At 43.9% G+C, this 22,417-nt stretch overlaps 1 protein-coding gene across 1 annotated transcript in view; it reads left to right on the top strand.

Annotated features, from left to right (window-relative positions):
• Positions 1-459: 459 nt before the first annotated feature.
• The window catches only part of LOC104626352 (T-lymphoma invasion and metastasis-inducing protein 1-like), a gene marked incomplete at both ends in the record, with an annotated part of 37,288 nt that continues 15,330 nt past the window's right edge, over positions 460-22,417 (top strand). Inside the window, 4 exons of the mRNA XM_010294253.1 lie at positions 460-541; positions 5,714-5,800; positions 9,222-9,446; positions 19,469-19,575. Of these exons, the coding sequence (XP_010292555.1) occupies positions 460-541; positions 5,714-5,800; positions 9,222-9,446; positions 19,469-19,575 (501 nt within the window). The remainder of the gene's footprint in view (positions 542-5,713; positions 5,801-9,221; positions 9,447-19,468; positions 19,576-22,417) is intronic.

Here is a 22,417-nt window from a genome sequence, read left to right on the forward strand (position 1 = left end):
AAATATATGTTATATTATGAAATATAAATAGATTCTTAAATAAAATTAAAGAAAAAAAATCCCTCCTTGTGACTTTAATCCTACTGAATAATTGAATACCTGCAATGTCTTAATCAAAATAATATAAAAACTTTAAATGATGACTACCTATAAAATACAAAAACAGGAATAGAAGCTCTGTTTCTTGTGCACTCAAAATGGTCTTGACCGAATGAAATAGATGTATCCTTGCTATTAAGCTGGCAGTAGTAAAACACTGCTTCCTCCTCTTTAACTTTGTTCTAACTCTAAAGCATAGTGACACTACTAATACATCTCACATGTGGAGAAAAACTGTTTGATAAATGACGATCACAGTCCGTTTCTTCCACCTGTAATTAAAAAAATCTTTTCAAAATTATTACAATTGATGTGTCCTCCCACAGTAACATATTTTTGTGGCTTTTTTTTTCTATTCAGCTGTACAAAGAAATAGAAATCTGTCAGAAAATTACACAGCACATTGAAATAGAGAAGTCTGATGCATCCTCTGATATTTATGGTGAGTTTCTCTTCTTGATTTGTTTTTACTTTTCTACCAAGTCAGTTCTAGTGTGTGCAGGTTCTTACTTGCTATTTGTTGATATATCTGAACGGCCTGTTGAACACAATAAGAAAAGCACATCTGATTCCTGTGTCATCCACAGAAAGCTCGCTTCCCTGCCCTGAAGCAGGATGATTTTATTTGTAGTGCATTGAACGCTGTGTTTCCTGGTGCTTGAGCTGTAGGATGTGCAGCTCTTTGACGAGAGCTACGGTGGCAGAAAGGACAAATGTTTTCTTGTTCTTGTAGTTTCTCAGAACACCACCTACAGAGGTTGTGCAACTGAGCACCAGCGGAAGACAGCATACTTTGCCTGTCGTCGCATCTTACATGAATGCCAGTATCACGGTGTTCACAGGGACCCTGCAGCGGGGCTTGGGAGAGTGTTGCCACTGTGCCTTGCTGCTGCTAACAGGCTCTCCCACTCCTCACCCCTTCCACCAAGTGTGATGGCAGGGATGCAGCCAGGAGCATCGCTGTGGGTGGGAGGCAGCTCGAGGTCTGTGGCCGGGCAGCTGTCCAGGAGAGGCTGGTTGGCCCCTTTCCCTGCCTGCCATGGGCACGCAAGGTGGGTCCCTGTCTCGCCCCGACGTTCCTGAGGCGGGAGGAGCCTGGCCCCAGTGCACGCCTGGCCCTTGAGGATGCTCCTTGGACTCCTGGAGCCAGAACCTGACACATCATACAGATCTGTGTATAAAACATGAAACAGAGGAAGTCCTCTCTGTGTAATTTCAGCAAAATCCCTAATCTTTACCTGGGAGTGGTCGTATTTTTTAGCTTTCAAGTATTTCAAGTTACAGACCTCCAGCCTGGTGAGTTTGCCCTTTGGTCTGGCAATTACAGTTCTGTAGTGTATTTTAAAGTTATTTGTGCATTGTGTTATACACTGCAGGAAGCCAATCTGCATCTTTTTACTGTTTATCTAAATATTCTGTTTTAATGACTAGAATAATTCTGAATCCCCAAACTGCTTAATATACAGCTGCAGGCTATTTGAATATTGAGCTCTGCTGCAAATCAGTGCTACTGACTGCAGTTTGAATATTGAAGGCCTAAGAGAGAAATATTAACCAGCACAGCGATGACCCTAAGGTTCGATAATTATGCTGTGCCTGAAAGTACTGCAAGAGTTAGGGGTATTGTGGTGTTTCCTGTTCATTTCTTTTTCTTCTCTTTTTTTAAAATAGTAGATGGGAAAGACTGTGAAATGCACTGTCATATCCTATGAAATGAGATCAGCTGTGTGAGATATGGGATGTATCTGTTCAGTGGCTCCAGCCCTTCAGGGAGTGAATGCTAAATGCACCCCAAAAAAGCTGACTTTGCTGTCATTGAAAGAAAATTGAAAAACTTGACTTTGACTCTAAATGGCAGCAGAATTTCTGTAGTCTGTGTGTGTCTCATAGAAACAGTACTATGTGTTCATACAGGGACAAGTGTGTGCTGAAATACATGTGTGCAGGGGAGCAGAGATGAAGTGTTGATTCTGTCTTGGTGCTGGGGAAGGCTAGGGTTCTCCTGAGATCCTTTCCCCATCCTGTATGTTAGGTACATTTGAGTTTTTAGTTCTTTTAGTCTCTTTACAGAATTAGCACTGCAAATACATGCTTCTACAATCCAGAGAGAAAGCTACAGCACATTCACGAGCTATGGCAACATGAAGATCAGAGCTTTAAAATTTTGACATAGAATCTCTTTAACAGAGTTGTTTAAGGGTTCTTGCCACTGGTTTTGTTTTGAAAAACACCTAAATCAATAATGTGACCGCACAGTCTCCAAGCATCTAAGCACCTGCGTAGCTCTGTGTGAGCGGGGCTGCCTTTGAGATGGGTTCTCAGTCAGCTGGGCAGTGCTGGAGGCTCTCACAGGGACTTCAACAACTGCCGGGAACAGGGTCAGGAGCTGGTACCAAAACCGGCTGTCTAGAGTGCTAAAGGACTTCTTATTCTGTTTTTTTCTGTGCAGCTTTGTTCAAGCCTCGTAATTCTTGCCCATTTTAAAAACATATGTCCAAATTCCCTGTGCCTTGATTCCTCCAGAAGAACTGAAAAAGTCTTCATTTTGAAAATGGATGAGATTATGAAAATCATTAGTGACATCAACCTGTTGCTCTTGCTAGTATTCCAGCTATAGCAATAATAATACTTGTAAATCACCTTGAGTTCTCAAGATACTTCACAAGAAGCTATTCATTAATCTCGACAATGTAGACTTAGTGCTGTTATCTCCATTTAACAGACATGGTATCAAAGATAGGGAGGTGAAACGCTTTCAGTAAGGATGCAGTTAGACAGGCCAGTTCAGCTCACTAGCCTGGCAGAAAGGTAGGATAATAGAAGAAGTGAATAGCTATCTGCTGGCTTTGCAAGCTGTTTTGGGCCAGCTAAAAGATCCTGGTGCAGGGGAGGGAGCAGAGCTGCCCCTTCAGGCGTTAGCAGGCCTGTGGAGCAGCTTTGCCATCATGCCTGAGCACACCATGGGTTCCAGTGGTATAAAGAGGTCGAGAGTGTTTCAGGGAAAGCTCACCGGGGAACGTTTCATAGTGTCTCAGTTCCCACCAGACTGCCTGTGGTAAGAGGCACTCCTGGAGTGCCTGGACAGTGCGTCAGACCTTGCCTGCCAGCATTAGATCTGTCAGTGTGATGCTGTGGCTGATGCCTGGGCACATATGTTGGCTCTTTCACTGGTACCACCAAAGGTTGTGTGGGCAGGAATCAGAAGGCACCAGTGGTAAGAACCTATTGCTTCCAGCTCCTGTGTGTACCAGCAACATACTGGCATTTTTATTAGCAACTCTCTGTCTCAGGGGACCGAGGCAGTTTTCTGGAGGCAGATTTGTTCAGCTATTGTGCTGGTTCAGTGAGGCCATGTGCACTCACAGATGCCAACTTTTGTTCTCCTGTCATCAAAACTTCGCGGTGAAGAAAAGGCTCTTGTCTGGGTCACCACCCATCTCTTCACACCTGTGTTTCAGAGTCCACGCACAGTTTGATAATAATCTTTTTGGCAGTGATGCCAGCTTATGCAATCGCTGTCACTTCCACCCACTCCTGCCCTTCCTCTCATCCAATGCTAGTACACGTGTTTGTGTGGAGCACCTGCAGAATTCAGCCAGATGGAAACTGTACATTCGTACTATACATGTGTATATGCAAACTACACATACATGTTTATGCATATAGGCATATATGCAAGTGTATGTGTATATATATATGCAAGTATATATATAAATCTCTATACATATACTTGACTGAGGTATCTGCCATCTGTGTGAGTTACCTGCTCTGCTTGACTGCATGGCAGTGAAAGCACTGGCACCGGCACTGCAACGGGACAGGAATGCAGCTTCAGATTTTTTACCGGACCCATCCACATCACAATTCTGGAAATAAAACAGTTTGTCCATACTTGGGGTATGGTCACATACTCTGTCTGCAGAGGGCTTAAGTGTATTTGCGAGATGACCATTTCAAGGCTGTTGCCAATTGCCCATCTCTCATCTCTTAAAGGTGATGACAACACATGTAATTGCTCCTTACACCCCTTCTGTTCTGGAATTTTTTTTTGTTGGAATGAAAGCCAAATTAAAAAGCAACTACACCTGCCCTTAGCCCTGATAGATTGGAGGAGGCAGAGGTCTTTTCATGGAGGAGAATGGGAGTTGGGACTACTTGGGCATGCTAATCTCTTCACAGTTACCTACAGCAAGAACCTGAGATGCAAGTCAGCCTTGTTTTAACTGTATGGTAGTTGGCCGCAAAACAGCATTTCAGTTGTAAATGGGTGATGGTATTAGTAACTGGTAATTTGTGCTGACTCAAACTGCAGTCTTGGGCATGCTCCACTGTGCTTCAGGTTAAGGGTTTTCCAGGTAGGCTTTACAGTGATGACAACCAATAGCTACTATTTTTTTACAGCTGCTCTTCTGTTTAGTCAAGAGTTTTTCTCTCTGCCAAAGTTGCTGTGTTGAGTGAGCTTCACAAATTTCATTTTATTCAGGCTGAGGAGCTTTCATACAGATTCCAAGTAGCTCAGTAAGTCACAAAGGCCCATATGCTCCTCACTTCTAGGCTGCCACATTCTTCCCCCTCTTTTCTTTTTTTTTAAACTGTGGATGAAAAAATAACTTCTCATCCATTAGCACCAACTTGAAGGGAGTCCTAAAGTCAAAATAGGCTCCGAGCACATCTGCTTCCTTTTGGCTGGTGGCTGATTCCATGTCAAACAAACGTCTCCTCCCAGAGGTTTGTAAATGTTTTTCTAGTCAGAAAAAGAGAGAGCAAATGGTTGCCTACACCCATTTAGGGAGTAATAAGGTTCAAAAAGGCAAATGTTCTTCTTTAGATAACTCTTAACAGTAAATAAATAAACCCTATTTAACTAACCACATTATATTTCCTTTACACATTGTTATCTTACACAGTGTCAAACACAAACGGCAGGAAAATCACCAAAACCAAACGTAACAGTATCATTTGCACTGTTTAAGTTAAGGCTGTGACAGTACTTCCATTATAAGGCTGGTCTATGGGTCTGTAACATAGCTATAAAACGTGCGCTGAGCTGAGACGTCGCAAATAACAGGTTGTGCCAGGAGCAGCTCAGAATAAAAAAGGGAAGAAGGGGAAGCAGCATTTTTACAAACTTGTCCAGTCAAGGAATTTAAAAAAAATAAAAGCTGGCATTCTGCTTTAGCAGGCACTATTATGCCTTGTCTGAGTTGAGGATGTCATGTCAGTCATAGCTCTCTGTTTCCTGGCTTTTGTCAGTTTGGGTCACAAACCACATCTCTGTGCAGCTTTTGTCTGCAAACAGCAAAACTTCTTGAAGTGACCTTTTGTGGCAAGAGAATTGGAAGTCTGTTCCAACATTTTGCAGCTGTGGTATCCTCAAATAAAGCTGTAGATTATTTATGTATTAACTCTGAAATTCAGTTCAGGTTTTTGTTAAAGCTGCTTTTATTTTTTAACTTTCCCTTTATGTTTGTAAAGGTTTATGGGAAAGGAGGAGGGAGGAATTCACGACTGCTCGCTGCAGGGACAGCACTGCCTTACCTGTAGTGTGTGCTGTTGTTAGGACACACTGGAAGTGGCTGGCTTTTCCTAACCATCTCACTGGGTATCTCCCTAGGTTTCTCTCTATCCTCCGTGGAAGAAGAAGGAATTCGTCGGCTGTATGTGGATGGTGTCAAAGAGACAGGCCTAGCTTTCAAGAAAGGTAAAAGACTTTTTAAAGTGCTTTTGTTATTGTTTGTTTAATCCTGGTATAGACCATGAGCTTTTTGGGATGGGAGCTTTATGAACATACCAAACCAGGGTCCCAGTCCAAAAGAGATCATGGTCTTTTGGGAAGAATCTGAGTTACTAAATACATGGCTGTTCTGCTCTGAAGATCAGCTATGCTATACAGTCAACCTCTTTTAATTTTGAGTTGCTGTATGTTTAGCATGGTCAGCATGTCCCCTGCAGCTAGAAAGAGGAGCAGAAGTCCTCTCAAGTCAGTCACTGCAAGATAAAAGGGTACAGTAAAAGTCATCGTAGTGCTCTCTGTGGCTGGGATTACTGCCTCTAGTTTTGCTCCTAGCCTTCGCAGGAAGCATGACAGCACTTGGACCAGAAACCGGCAGAGATAACTAGGCTGCTGGGCTCGTCCCAGGGCAGAGCAGGACACAGTTTAACTGCAGCTTACCCAAGCTGAGGTCAGTCCCGACGCTGCCATGCCCATACTGCTTTTCCCAGTCGTCGCCCTGTCCAATGTGCTGGCACTGCTGCTTGTGTAGTCACGGGATGGGCTGGTCAGGGAGCTGGGCAGCTGAAACCTAAACAGATTTTAAAATATAACATGGGGAGCATGAAGAGTGAGAAGATTCTCATCTCATCATAACCCACCCATCAGTGTATGCAGAGTCCTCAGAAACAGCTTCAGACTTTTCTTAGTGAGTGGTTATATGGTCTTGCAGAACTTACTCAACAATTTGCTGTTGCCAAAAGCAACGGGGCCTGGTCTCCCCCAGACCGCTCCAGCTCTTTGCTGGGCTGACCCTGGCACTCTGCTGAGCCCATTCAACTCACCATCTCAATAGAAAACTGCTGTGGCAGAAATGCATGGCTGGTTTTCTGACCTGCTAGCACATGGAGTTGGCTAGTGTTGCAGTGAAGCAAGTGGCAGAAAGGGCACAGTGGAGGGACAGGACTGTGCAGACAGAAACTGGGAAGGAAGAAAGAGCGGGCAGGGGATGGGGAGCTGCTCTGGCTGCAGGGAGCCTGGAGTTTCACTCAGCTGTAACCTCTAACCCTAACTTAAGAAAACCCCATGGGTGGTTCTGGAGGCTGCTGCATGTCTGTTGAGCTTGAAAAGACCATCTTTCTCTCCCCACCCCACCTCAGCCCCATATGATTCCCTAGCTGACAGGATGGGGATTCTGCCAAAAGCCCTGAGCAGGGGCTGGGGGGCAGGTCTCTGCCAGCCTGCACCGAGGAAATAGAACTCTGAGGCCTTCTTGTGGGGAGCAAAGAGAATATTGGGGGGGCGGAGCGCAGCAGGGCATCCTTATTCCGCTTTTAGAAAACGTTTCCGCGACAACTTAAATGAATGCATGAACACAGACTGCCTCCTGTGGGGCTGAAATGCTAGAACATGCTTTCAGTGATGTATTGCTCTTCATAATTGATCTAAAAGGCCACTTCTGTATGAACAGTATTTTGCAGGATATTACAGTAAGATACCCATGGTCAGCAGAATGCAGGGAGGAAAATTCTCTCTTCCTCACATTATTTATATTCATATTTGCATTTGACTGCACTTCTTATAGTAAGTCTAACCAGAAGAGATACAGTATTTCATCTTCAATCTTCTCTCCAATTAGAAAACTTAAATTTTATTTTCTCCTAATAATTTTTATGATTTACCTTTTATTTTTTCTGTTGGTCTGCATTCGCTAGACCTTTGTTGGAATTTGAGGTGCTTGATTGTACTGAGATAGACATGATGCTTTATCCCAAATGATTCAAAACAGGGATTACAAAGAGTAAATGAAGCCCCAGATATGATGTTTATGGTTGCAGGCATATTAATGTGCTACTATTACAACATGGCATCACTAAGTAGAATAAATGAAATAATGCAAAATGCTTGACTTGCTTTGTTTTTTCATTGTTTCAAATATGATTTTATGGTCCATTTATTTTGTGGCTGTTCTATCTAGTTCATTTTATTCTCTCCAAAACTGCACTCCACACTACAGTTTCTGGGCACAATTACATGCATTTAGAAAGATCTCAATTTTCCTAAAGAAGACAGAAGCTCTTTAGCTTCCTCCCTTCCCCATTTCTTTCTTGAATGAAGGTAGGTATTTTCCTGGAGCATGCAGCTGAGCTCTGCTTGCAGCTCAGGCTCATCGAGTCAGGCCTTTCATCCAGGCTTAAGAGTGTCAAGACTCGTCCTTTGCATGATCTCCCATCCAGAGGACTGCGTGGCACGAGGGTAGGTCACCCCAACAGAGCAACTCTTTCAACCCTGTAAATCCCAGCTTGCATCCCTGTAAATGCCAGGACAGTGACCAAGATGCTGCAGCAGTCCCGTTGGCAGATCGGTGGCCATTGCAGGGTATATGTTCCCACGGGCTGTGCCCAGTGGGCCAGCTCCTGGGGGGATGCCTGCGGAGGGCTGCCAGCACCACCCTCAAGTGGAAGCAAATGCTGCAGTGGCAGGAGCAGCCCTGAAGATCGGGGCCGTCGGCCCGGCGTGCCCTGGTGCACTGCTGCCTGCCAGACCCTAAAGATTATTTGGGATTAAACCCTGGTCCAGCTTGCTGTTGTTAGTCGGAGCGCGGGCCTGGCTGACCGAGGGAAGGTGAGGTTTCCTGCAGCATCTCGGAGGGATGCACCTTGTCTGTTGGCATTGCTGCATCACTCCTGAAGAAGGCAGGAGTCAGCTGTTTCCTCCGCAGATCCCCTTTCCCTTTGGCTGCTGGTGCTACAAATAACTCCTGAAATCAGATTGGAAAAAAAAAACATAACTAACTTACCAACTGCTAAAATTTGCCTTTTGAAGATCTGTGTGCTAGGATGTGATCCAGACAAGGCCAGAGAGGAGACTCTCTGAAGTCCTGCACCATGCGCCCCAGGCTGGGAGTGGGAAACATTTTCTCTCCTCCTAGGTGTATGGCCAGGTGATCACTTCCAATAAAAGCCTTCACTTGTATGGAAGGTTAAAAGCAAGAATCAAGGCAGCCCAGCTACTCCATCCTTTCCCTGTCCTGTGTCCAGCACCTCACCAGTCTGACTCTGTCCTTCAGTATACATTTATTTATGAGCAATATGTTGTGTAGGGTGGCTTGATGTACAGCAGCTGTTCCCTTGCAGAGTGGTGTGCAGAAAAAGGGGATTTCTTGTTGCTGGTACGTTGTGAGGGACTTCCTGGGCACCGCACTCTTAGGGATGGTACTGGAGTACCAGCCTGACAACAGATCTCGCAAAAGTCCAGCAAATTTCAATGTCATTTGCAGACATGAATGTTTACTTTATGTCTAGACGTAACACTGCCTGGCACTTCATAAGCACCCGGCTGAGCTCCTTGATGTCTGTGGGTAACAGAAACGTTACTGTGCAAGTCTTACCTCTTCCTTTCTGTGTTGCAGGCCTGAAAGCTGGCGATGAAATTGTGGAGATTAATAAGAAAGGTGCTGAGGATCTGGACTCAGCTTCGCTGAAAGATGCCCTTGTTCAGCCTTCGCTGTGTCTCACTGTGCGCACCTATCCTGAGATAGAGGAAGGGCAGAAACTAACGCAGCCACCACCGCGTCGCTTGGAAAACCCATCTGACTTGAGTGACAGTGCACCAGCATTTGCTGGGAGCAACCAAGGTATTGGGTTCAACGTAGAAATTGTCAGGAGGAGGATTCACGCTTACAGTGTGCTGGTGTAATCCCGTTGATCCCTGCATGTAACTTGCATGGTGGAAGTGAGAGGAATTACAGTCTGAATGCGCTGGGCAGATAACATGGGGGAGCTCTGGAAGCTGCAAGGTATAATCTGCGGTATTACTGAAGGATGACTGTGTAGACGGGTAGGCTGTGAAACGTGTGTCGTCGCCAAATACATGTCACATCATCTAGCTGTGCCTACAGTGAGTCACAGAACTAATTTCTCACTTCTGGGCTGCTCAGGAGGTGCCTTTACCTCTGGATTTGCCCATAAGAAAGACATATGGCAGGGAAGGAAGAGGGGATAAGCATTCGCCCTCTCTGGGATTAGCCAGGAGCACAGGAGCCCTGTGTGTGTGATGAGACGCATAACTAACTCACAAGGACAGTTCAAAACACCTAAAGGTAGGGCTTGACATTACAGCCAAACACATCTAACTGCTTCCACAGCACACTGCAGTGGCAAAGGGCATTCCTGCCCACCACGCTGCCATGTTCAACGAACAGGCAGAACTGGCAGAAAATTAATCCCTAGCAAATGTGAATTGTTTGCCACTAGTTTAGCTCCCTGAACCAGTTGAGGACAAGCACCCATGCTGGGATAAGAGAAATGGCTGCAGCAGAGCAGGATTGCCTCCTTGGTGGTTGCTAGCCATTACCTGTGTAAGACAGCAGTGTTGGGAGTTGCACTGGGGTAGCAGAAAAGCTCCTGCATCATGTCTCCTCTTACTTGCCTGCTTAGTCAAGTCTTACTTGCTGGCTTCTAAATGCTCCCCTGTATTTGAAAACAGAAGAGGATACCGGATGTACCTGCTTGCTTTAGTTTTTTGGAATAATTTAAAATACAGGAAAAATGAATGGAATGGCCAAAAAGAAGTAGTTTCTAGATAATCGAAACTATTCTGGGCTGAGGTAGGTTTCGACTTCCAGTCAAATGTAAGTGGTGTCTGAATATGTCAAAATACTTTGTTTTCTCCCCAAACGAAAGGTTTCAGAAATGTCAAAATAATTCTTTTGGTAACTATGAAATGGTTTTGTTTGGGGCATTTGGAATAAAAAGCTGGAGCAGGAGGGGGGCTGTTAATGCACTTCACTGGGGTTAAAGTCAGCCTTCTCACAGGACATGTCTCTCTGATTGCTGCACTCACTCAGCATAGGGGCTTCTGGGGATGAGTCTGGGTGCAAACTAACCCAGGAGCGGTGTGAATGCATTAGGATGATACTGAGCTGGAGCCACAGTGAAAGATAGTTTGCTTGGGCTCAGGACCAAGCTGACTCATCTCTGCCTGCAAAGGGTTAGGGAGGTACAGCCTGCCTTTCAAGATTTCTGGATGCTATGCTGGTTTTGCTTAAAATACTTTCTGAAAGTGATCTAGAAAAAATGTCACTGTTCAGGTGATGGGAAGACGTAGTGGGGAAAGGGAAAGCTGGACCTCTAGTCTGATTCTGGGGAGTGTGATATTCATAGCAAGTAGAATAGCGTGAACAAGAAAGCTTACAAACAGCTTACTGCAAATATGGCTGAGAGGACTGGCAAAAGCACCCCATGTAAGATGTGGCATAAACCCCCAAAGGCAGTTAAAATTAAACTTTTTCAGGAGGACATTTTCCCCTTTTAATTTTCATTGAACTTTTCCCAGTTAGGCTTTTGTGCTGAAAAATCTAGCTCCTCTTGTACATTTTTATAGCTGGCCACAAGATGCCCCCATTTCCTACTCAACACCAGCTCTTCACGGGCCCCATCCTTTTGTCCTTGCCTATGATTTTTCACCGAAACCCCGAGTGCTGAGTCCTCATACCCTGACTTCACTGAAGTGAGTGTCTGCCCTGGGTGCAAAGAATTGGGAAGTGGGACTTTTCTTTTATGCAACGTAGTGATTTCTAAGGCAGAGAAGTCACATTTCATAATACAGGGTCTCAACAGTTGGTCTCAACAAGCAGTTTCTCTGCCACTGTCAGTTCTCTGCATGATTATTTTGAGGGTCTTCGAGAGGTCCTTTTCCTTGCTGAGGGTGTGATAGCGCACTGTTTGCCAAACGTGTCTGAAGAGCCTAGCATTTGCCTTTCAACATTGCCCAGTAACAATGCCACGTGCCCCATGTGAAATGAAGACATAGGATGCAGCTGATGGACATACCATGGCAAAATCAGAGCTCCCGCCTGTGCTTCTTTGTAGGCATAACTTCCTTTGTGCTGCTCTCAACTTGAGTCATGTCTGTCCTCCTTTGTAAGCTTCTCCCAAACCGGCTTTTTGTGGTTATTGCAGTGGTGTGGAACGGCTGCTTGTTTTTCCATGTCCTACAGTGAGCCCGTGAACTGTCTGGTGGGCCAAAGCACCTCCTTCTTACATAGCCCCCCAGGACCAGGACTAAGCTGTGGGGCTTCCTTCTCCCTTCAGATTTCTCTTGGTACAGCTGCCCTTCACTTCTGATGTGGTGTAGTCAGCTCCTTTGCTCTCTCTTTCAGGCAACAAGCGGCACAGAAGCTAGAGCTCTCTTGACATTTGCTTTCCTTCAAAACTCGGCAAACGTTGAGGTGGGAATTGCCTTCACTCCTCCTCAAAGGGGGAGGAATACTTCTTTAACCAACAGAAGTGACACAATAGCTCATCAGCAGGTGTGCAGGTGTCTCTGGCAGCTTCTGAAAGTGCCTGTAGTTGCCATATGAAATATGCCTCTGAAGAACGATGTTAGAACGGTGTTTAAAGCTGAATAACGCCGATGCTTTAATTTGGGATGACTTACCCTGAGGTGGGAGTGGAATCAAGGATCTGTACCCAAGTGTGCGATTGGGAGGCAGGTATTTTGATCTTCCCCATCAATTTCCCTCTAGGTGTTTGTAGAACATGATGCTTTACTGAAGCCTTTCTTCTAGCCCTGTGCTTTTTCAGGGATTCATACCTAAAATGGGATCCACATGAAATTTTAAAAAGGGATATGTGCCTTTATTTGGGAGATTGTGCCTGTATCTTAGATTTTTGGTCTCAGCTCCACAGCTTCTTGTAGAGAGCAGTCAAGTATGAAATACCCACTGACCCATTTATTTGTGTCCTGGCAAACTGGCAGTTTGGCTGGCTAGGCAGATGAGCTCAGTGATTTCTGTTATATGCTTTATTTATAGCATGCAGATTTTTCCTTTGGTCCTGAAGTATTGTACCCACCCCCCTTTCAGCAGGGGGGTGAAACATTGCTGAGCCAGAATGCCAGCAGGTATAAATCACCTGTAGGCACATGCATTCTCCAGAAATTCAGGGTCTGGTTGACCGATCATGCTGATGTCCTGTCATTATCTCCTTCACTAGCAATTCTTCATCGGCTGTGAAGAAGGATAGATCTTTTGTGTGAGGCAAATCATATTGTGTGTTTTCAAGAGAAAGATGCTGTGTTACTTCTTTTTAAGCAAGCTTTCCTAACGCCTTATTACTCAGTGGGAAGTCTTCCAGCAGCAAAGTGGGGCTGTTTCTGGCAGTCGACCTCCCTGAAGTGACTGCAAGTGCGCCTGTTAAATACCTCTCTTACAGCTGTTCCATTATCTGGGAACTGCCTTGTATATACTGAAATTGGGGCTGGAGCTGCAAATAGCTCTGTGGCAGCAGTTATTTCATTGTGTTTACTTAACAGGTTATTCTTGAAATGACCTTGGATTTTATATTGCTAACTGATGTGAAAAATATCATCTTCAGTATGATACATACTTTCCCCTAGGAATTCACGCTGCATCAGCCTTGCAGAGTCACAAGTTCTGTTCCTTTCATCTATTATTGTTTTTCCTGGCTTTCAGTCTTCTCTGAAGACTGCTGCTAACACAGTCTGCATAAATCTGGTTGAGGAGGGATAACTTTCATTCTGTCTGGAGCCCCACAGCATGTTTTCCTTATTGCCTCAAAGGGATCAGTGAGAGCTGTGTCTCTCCTCCCCATGAGGAGTGTTTTGTCTCCCCATTCCGCTTCACTCAATCCAGTGAATGAGAGGCTGAAAGCTGGAAACACAGTTGTTGCATCTCCCCAGAGTCATAAAGAAGATATTATGTTATTAGAAAGGGATTTGGGAATGGGAGTAGTATCCATATCTGCTTGTGGTCTCCACACAATTCTACCTTTTTTACTCTGGGCTAGAGTTTCTGAGGTTTAGGCTTTGCACGCTCCTGTATTTTGGAGACCTCTAGCATGAGGGATAACTCTGAAGGGGTAACTGTGAGCCATATAAATCACTGTGCAGAATGTATAAATGATAAAAAAGAAAGTATACCTCTGTTTTGAATGTGTATATTTATCTTCTAGATATGAAGCAGCTAGGTATTTTTAATGAGTCTATTATTTTGTCATTCAGAAAGAAAGAGAACCAGAGGCAGAAGTTAACATGCACTTTAAGGACTGTGGTATAAAATGGAAACAAACTTTCACTGTGCTATAACAATGACCACTATTTTTCATTCCATCCTCGTCCTGTCACAGGTCCCCTTAGGCGAAGTAATTTGGATTTCAGAACAAGCTGAGACTAATGGTAACCTTAATTTCTTCAGGATTATTCTCCTGAGGCAGACAACTGATTTCATACCTTTTAAAGCGTATTAAAAAATATTGTTATCATTCAGTGCTTGGTTTAACAATTCCAGGGGCATTTACTGCACCAGCAATCTGAGGGTCTTGCATATAATTAGTCAGAGACATGCAGAACTGTTGTTCACAAGATCTGTTTTCTAAAAGCTTAAAAGCCGAAGCTCAAGGATGTTGCCTCAGTCAGAATTGCATTGAGAGGTCTCATTTCTGGCTTTTCTGAAAGCAGCCTGAGCTGCTGCTGAAACAAGCAGCATGGCTTTTAGCACGTTAGTTTTTGCATTGCGGTTTTGGGCTTCTGACCCTTCCCATTTTAGCTGCATTAAGCATACCTGCGCCCTCACCCGCGGGTTTCTAATCTTAATATCCTTGCCGGGTTGCCGCTCCCTCTGCCGGCTCCGCGAGCCCGAGGCTGCAGCACGATACTTGCAGAAGGAAAGGCTGGTTTTTCTTTTCTTTTCCAAAGTCCCTGAGCACGTGCTTCATTTTTACATCTGTGGAAACTCCTGTTTATTCCGAAGGCGCTACTCAAGCATATTACAAGTGTTTGACTAGGCTCCTGACCTGGGGAGGGTGAAAAGTGGCGGTGGCACAACTGATACAGGGAAGGTTTCATTGAATCTGCATTTTTTTCCCAAGAAGAGTGAATTAATTGAATGACATTCAGCATACATTTTTCTACATTTGTACAATTTATTACCTAGTTGAAATGGAAAGGGAAGCAATAGAGTTCTGTCAAAAGGGGAAGAGAATTATGGGGCTTCTTCTGTAGCTCTCTAGGAAAGGCAGAATACCCGTTTCATTCCTATGCTGTTCTTTGGTCGCTCAGTTGACTGTAACTGTGATAGTTGTAGCTGGGTTTTACAGGTCTTTGGAGATGTTATCAGCTCTATGGGTCTTCCCAATGGGACAGAATTCCCCTGTGTAAAGATGTTTTCTTCTTTTATGTTTCAGTCTTTCAAAGTTAACCAGAATTCTTCTAAAAAAGAAAAAAAATGCATGTTTGCCTTTTTTATTGTAGATGTATAGGTGAAACTTTGTCCCAAATAAAAATTTAATCTGAGCCACAGTTCCCTAACAATTTCTATTAAAATTGTTCCATTCATGACAGCTTCTTTTTCGAAAGGTACTCCGTTGTCTTAACAGGGCTGTTCCCCAGCAGCATTTAGAAATGACGTTTTCTGATTAAGGAAGCTGCTGTTGAACCGACGAATATTCTTTTCTTTTAAGACTACAGTCAAACATGAGCCACGGAAAGCACTCGGCCACTGAAACCTTCACAGCACTTCTCACAGGAGCACAGACACCCAAGTGTCTTGGCTGGGATTGAGCTGGGGTAGTCACATTCTGTCTGTATTTCTTCTGTGGTTTCATCTCGGATGGGCATCGCTCCTTATTTCCCTCTGAAAACGATTAAGCAACGCCTGTATTTGACTTCCAGTATCGCTGAGTTTCATCAGTGAAAGTACAGAAGAGCACGACGCACCTTTTGCCGGTAGGAGCAAGCGGTGGCAGGCAGGCAGGGAAGGACACGGGGCTGAGCTCCTCGGTCCCCGACACTCGCTGGCCGGCTGCAGAGCTCTGCCTCAATCGCACGACAAGGTGGTGTGTGGGGCGCTGAGATGCGTAAAACAACCTGCTTAGGAGGCTGAGGCACCTTAAAGTTACACATCAAAGCTTTCAACCATCCAAGCCTGTTTTTGCTTCTGGCCCACAGCCCATAAGGCGGCTGCCCTTGCCAGCGCTTCCCTGTTGCTGCCACCGAGAGGAGTAAATTCAGTATTGCCCATTCCACATACTGGGGAATAAGGCATCGAGATGCAGGGTTTTCTGATTTGTGTGCTGCTTTTTGTGTTAGTAGGATGTGCACCTCTGAGCTTTGCACCACAGCTGACAGAGCTTGGTTGGGAATATTTATTTCTACTGCATTTAAAATAAAAAAGTCTGGCACCAAGAAGCGGGCTTTAAGAGCAGTACCAAATACCGTGGAAGTCTCATGAAAATGTTGAGTGACAGCAACCCTGCAAATTGGAAGCAGCAGCCATGGAAAATTTTAGCCAAGTGCTGGACCGGTGCTTAAGCTTTATGTGATTCTCCAGGCCTTTAAGCCCCAGCACTTTTGCTCCAGTGATAGAAAACTTCCTCTTATTTTGTTAGTTTTAGCCATAAGTAGGAGTTATTTAACGGGCATTAGTCATAATGTCACGGATATTACACTGCTGAGGCAACTTGGGAGCTTGTGTGACCTCCATCTGTGCTGGTGGCCACATGGATTTGACCCCCTTTTCCTGCTGCTTTTTGGATTTCCCTTTCTAATTCCTTAATGTCAAGCGAAGCCCATGTGTTATCGTCCCTAGCAAACGGTGGTGGTTGGGCAGCGTTCAGGTGCTGCAGCAGGAAATGAGCACATCGTCCTCCCAGCTCCTTGCAGAGCTAAATAAAGATTTACAGGGCAAAAATAAAATGATGTAATGAACCTGCCACAAACGGGACACTAACTGGAAGGTATTAAAAGGCAAGAACGTGCTGTGTTATTGAACTGATTGCCTGCGTTTAATAACCAGCAGATAAACCTGCTAAAGTTTGGCTTGGGCAGCTTAAGACATTAGAAATACCCTTAGCTCATGTACTGTGTGACTGCTTATTAAGGCGTAAGTGAAAGATTGCTGTCTACTGGGTAAAAGTGTTTATACTGCAGGAAACAGATTAAGTGGTGTTTTAACATACAGGAAAAGGAAAAGTGGTAGCTTAAAAGCAAAAACCAAACCCCCCAAACAAACATTATTTGTATTGGCTTGGGGTGAGAAACAGCTGTTAAGATGTATTTCACACAGCTTGTAATGGGAAATTAATTGCAGTGAAAAAACACAGACTGCCCAAAAGAAATTATTACACATAGCACATTTTTTCTCTTATTTGTTAATGGATAGCTTAAGGGTTTTAAGTATTTTTTCACACATTAAAGAAAGACCAGAAAGCTGATAGCCCAAGTTGATAAAATCTGGGCAAGGCTCAGAAAACCTAACTTCTTACAGAAAAAGCATTTCTTCAAGTGGATTTTGTGTTGCCAAACAACTGCTACAGGCACATCTTTTTAAAAGGTAAACCCTGTCTTTTCAGAGGAGAGTCATGTCTTCCAGAAGCTCAGCTATGAACTACCTTTTATGTCCTTTTAATTTCATTTGATGTCCAAGATAGCTCTATCCCAGCATACAGAATATGTTCTGAATTCATTTCCGGATTTCTGAATTCCAATTTTTCCAAGTTATTTCCAGACTCAGCAAAGTGGAAATCTTGTACAGTGGTGCAAATTTTTTTTGGGAATGGTGGCTGAAAACTATTGCAAGAACAGCAGCTGAAGGGTACTGAGGGACCCAGACCTGGATCTCTGCCCTCAGTCTTGATGTAGAGAACCTTACCTAGGATGTGCTTGTGAACCAGTGTTGTGCGTTAACATAAAAGTCCTTGGAAGAAGAGCAGTGGCTTTCCAATTGCAGTGAAGGGGCAGCAGTATTTTTCTCATTCGTTTAGGAAACATACCGTTTCTGTATCATGAAGTAGATTTCATTCTAGTATAAATATAAACAAATATACCAGATGCGAGTAATCGTTTGCTTTTTCAAAATCTCTTGATTTTAAAGCAGCTAGCCATTTTATCTGAATTAAAGGGACTATCCATGCTATTACAGCCTTTTTGGCCAAACCATACAGTGTTTCACTGAAATATGTCAGTATAACAGATGTGTGTTATCATCACTGTGGCCTTTTTACTCACAGCATTGCTATCTAGCTAAATGCTCCTTATAGACAAATATACGTGACTTACCTAAATTGAAATATCTAATTGAAAAATAGCAAGTAACATGATAGTCAGCATGGGACTAACATAGAAATGGTGCTGCATCTGATGTGCTAAATCACTGTTAATCTTTGTAAAATGTCCACATTTCAGCCTAGTAGTGGATAAGAGGGGATGGCTGCTGGACCACTGCGTGCTGACAGCATGCTAGTGTGCTGCTGTTGGGGTGCTTCTATTCATAGGGATAGCAAACAAAAAAAAAAAACCAACCACTGGTTTGAAAAAAATTCTATTCTGCTACAGAAAAGTTCCACCAAAATATTGAAATTCTACGTGCTAACAGTACAACCAAAAATTATGTTAATATAGTCTGTTGAGTCTTGCGTTTTAAAAAGCGGGGATTTTTTGTGTTGCTGCATCCGTTGAACTTTGATTAGGCTCTTCTGCATTACCTGAAGAATAAAAGTAATGAAATAAAAGGTATAATCCCTGATGGGATATTCACTTCCCTATTCGTGTGGCAGGACGCAGGCAGGGAGGCAAACTCAGAAACCTCTCTTCCCCATCCAGCCCCAGAACTGGCACTGCAGAAAAAAACTCTTCCTTACGGGATTGAGGGGAGGGGAGGGAGAAAGGTAAAAGGAATTAGTGTCTGGACTCAGCTGCTGCAAAGCATCTCTTTATGCTGGCTTGAAGGTCAATTGAGACATATAGGAGTTTCCTGGCAGAGTTCGGTCCATCACTGGCCATTATAATTTGCCATAGCTGGAAGTTGAATGTATATGAAATCTGTTTTTCTGTGAAGACGGGCTCAGGTGCAGTAATACTGCTCCTTAGAGCTATTTGAGTCAGAGAATGAGATCCCCCCAAAAGTTACTTGTGCACAGAGCACTCAGGCTGGGATTAGTTCTTTCTTTTGGGACTTAAAGCTGATTCATCATCTACTTACAAGAAGTCACAAAGGAGTTATTAGTTGTATCAACAACATAGTCTTCAGAAGAGTGCTCAGGCGCTGGGGTACGTAGTTGTTGCCACGTACTGATGGAAATGAAACTTAGTGTTCAGTTAATATAATAGACTCCTAAAACCGGGTTTGTTTCCTTAAAAATCAAGGTTGAAACTCAGTAGTGGGTGTGTTAGGCCAAAACTGCAAGCAGTTTAAAATCATCACGTTCAACTTAACTCGGAGGAAGGGTGACCAAGACTTGCTTCTTGGCACAGCCTGCCTGTTCCGATACTGCAGTTTCCATTTGAAACCACTGAAGTATAAAGGTGGGCATTTGCTCACTGACCAAGAAATTAATGCTAAACGTAAGAATTTCAGTGTGGCATTTTGGCCTTATCTCTGAATCGGCTTTTGTAGTTCCCAACTAAATAGTGTGTCTGGCTGTAACCTGTTTGTTTTTACACCTGTAGTTAAACCTGGCCCCTGCTGTGAACCGAGGTAGTCCTTTGAGGTCATGGAGCACCTCTGGCGTAATGTCTTTTTGGCGTGTACTTGTGTGTAGGATGGGGCCCTGCCCTCCATGGGAGCTCTGCATCTGTTGTGCCCAGCTTTTTGAATTTTTGGGAATTATGGTTGGGTTCTCACACAAATCTCAATTTCAGCAGGGCACTCACTTTGCGGCAACCAGGACAGCTCTGTTGAGACAGCTCCAGAGGAGGCAGAAGCGCAAGACTTGGAGTCATCTGATGAAGCCGATAAGATGAGCAAGGTGAGAAAGTTTCATTTTCACATGACAAGGAGCGAAGGCGCAGTCAGCCACAGCTGATGTGCTGGCTTCACAGCTGCACACCATTAGAGCATCTTTCCTGGGAAAATGTTAATCTTACTTTTAAGGTGTTTACGGATGATACTGAATGTAACAAATTACAGCTTTGATTATGGCACATCACTACCTCTTAAGCAAGACTTGTGCCCTTTTTTTCAAGGGTTCGTTCACATCTTCAGTATCTTGTGATAATATTCCCACATAGTTTTAAATGGGCTGGTTATTGCCTCCCTCACCGGAACTGGTCAGCTAAACCAAAAGATCAGGTGGATTATTACAATTTCTTATTCCTTATTGATTTCTAGGCATAGGAGGAATGTAAGTTAAACAGTATTTCCTTAAATCAATAGCATAGTGCACATGCTAGTTTTCAAATGCAAACTAATTATAGCCAATCTACCTTAAATTGCAGCAAAACTCTCCAATTATAGCTAAGAGGTTGTGCAAATGGATTGCTAATTGCCATCTATTAAGGGATGGGTTTCGCTGTGGTTGGTAGTTTGCACTTGCTGTGGTGCTGGGGAGCTTTACACAACATTAGGTGTGATGATTAGTGGTTTTTGAGGCAGAATCAAGTGATATTATTTTAAAGATGCTGATTGCTTTTAGGTATTTGTTGTATAGGTGCTGGTGAGAGCTTATAGTTATTTTTCTACAGAATTAATGATCTAGTGAGAATCAGATCTACTCTATGCTTACATATAGGTGTGGGTTTTTTCAGCTGTTGTTTTAACTAAAACGTGTTATAGTGAGCTGTGAGCTGGTTCCTGTGCTAGTCTACTCATCGTTGTAGCAAAAGGAAGGAAAAGACCTTGGCCTCTTGTTTCCTGATCTCTTTATGTCATGCTAGCCTGTAGTTTTGTCTTTGATAGCCAGACAGTGGAAGTCAGATAAGAAAAAACATTCCTATGCATGAAATATATGCAGAGTTTGCATGCAGAGAAGGAGATTACTTGTACAGTTTGTTTCCAGGTTTTATTACGGAACTTATTCTTGTAAGTACAAAGAATTTCTTTTTCAGCAAGTGGAAGTGTATGTTGATACTCTGGGATTTTTAACTGTAAATACGTGGGATTTTCACATGCTCAGAAAACAGTCTCTGTGCTGAAGCTGTGGAAGAGCACCGAGCGTAACACGTTGCTGCTTGGGGAATAAATGTTCTCGCTGTGTTTTCCATAGCTTTCTATTTCTGAACTGTGTGACAGGCTGTGGGGCTCCATTTTGCATCTTGCCTCCTGGATCTCAGAGCTGTAGTTGCCTGAAGCAAGGCGTAAGGATTACACGATTAGCCCTGTGGCTCAGCAGATTTAGTTAAACTGCGTTAGCAGCTCTAATGTTTAATATTCGTATATTGGAAGAGTAACTTGTAACTCTAATAAGCCTTGGTTTCCAACGAGATGAACATCTGTCTTTCTGTAAATGAAATGTTGACATTGGTACATGTTTTCTTTGAAAATTCAGAAATATGTCTTGTTTTGTTTGTGTAATAGAGAGTGAGGCATTTTACTTTGCATTCTGTTTGTTACGGTACAAACTGCTTGAAATGGTCTTCCGCAAAACACGAAGGAGACATGTACATGTAGAGTGTGTGTACACATATATATAAATATATATATATATATATAAAAAACGTGCTCAATTTGGCAAACTCATGAATGCCATTGCCCCTATTCCCATGGAAAAGCTCTGTACTATGTGGGCTTTCTTTGTGATTCCTCTCTAGCAAAAGCTATAAAACCCCCCAAATTATTCTGCAATGCCTATAGAGAATTACAGTATATGGTAGAGGGGAGGGGGAAAAAAGCTCAATCAACGGGAGGGTTTTCCTAAGCCCTTTGCTTTTCTGTGTGCTTGGGAAAGCTGATCTGCGCGGGGAGTAAGGAGTCTGCAACACGTGTCTTCCCATGGGAAGTCACCACCCGGTTGGTACGGTTGAGGAAAAAAGCCCTTGCCCACTATAAAACAGATGTCTTTCTGTCCATGCACTGCCACACCTTTCCATGCTCCTAGGATTATGGTGCAGAAGATTTAAGCAGATGTCCTCAGCGCTGTTTTATATGGGTTATTTTTGTACGTGGGAAGTGAAACGCTCTGCCCTCATACCACCAGGAGGGGCATGTTCCCTTGTGTTGTCATCACTGCCACAGCTTCCAGTCTCCCTTGGACGGTGGAGTCCAGGGAAGATTTTCTTTACTTTCTGCCCTTCTTGGCAAAAGCAGGGCAGGAGCACTCTTATCTATTCACTACTGGGCAGTAGAGGAAATCCATTTTAAACTGCGCTGGAGCCTGCCAGGTGAATGCAGAGTTCCCCTTCTTTCAGCACAGATGCAGCATTAGCAGCTGAAGATCTGAAAATAGCATTTGGGTTGTCTTTTGCCTTGCGATAGCACGATCCTGAGGCAGGGCTTAATCCTGCAAACACAGGTGGTGCTGGTGGTCTGCTGATGCCCGCAGAGCGCTGCAGAGGAGGAGAGCTCCGAGCTTCTCCAAGGAAACTTCCCGGCTCTCCAGCCAGCAAAGGCGATCCTAGGGGAGAGTTAATAATTCATGGGAAGCGGAGAGGAACACAGTGCCGCAGGTCTCCTTCATCTGCTCTTGTAGCACAAGCTGGGTAGGCTTTTTATGAAGGTAAGCTGTGTGAAATCCTACCAAAAGCTGGGCTTGGGTCCCTTCTGACTTACCTGTAATTTTATCACGTAGGTGATTGATAGGTGGATGTACAACATAGGAGGTACTTGAATGTGCCTTCCCTTCTCCTCCTCCTCCCTCCCAGCTGTCTCTTTCC

The sequence above is a fragment of the Phaethon lepturus genome, unplaced genomic scaffold (assembly GCF_000687285.1).
Source record: "Phaethon lepturus isolate BGI_N335 unplaced genomic scaffold, ASM68728v1 scaffold56449, whole genome shotgun sequence".
Lineage (NCBI taxonomy): Eukaryota > Metazoa > Chordata > Aves > Phaethontiformes > Phaethontidae > Phaethon > Phaethon lepturus.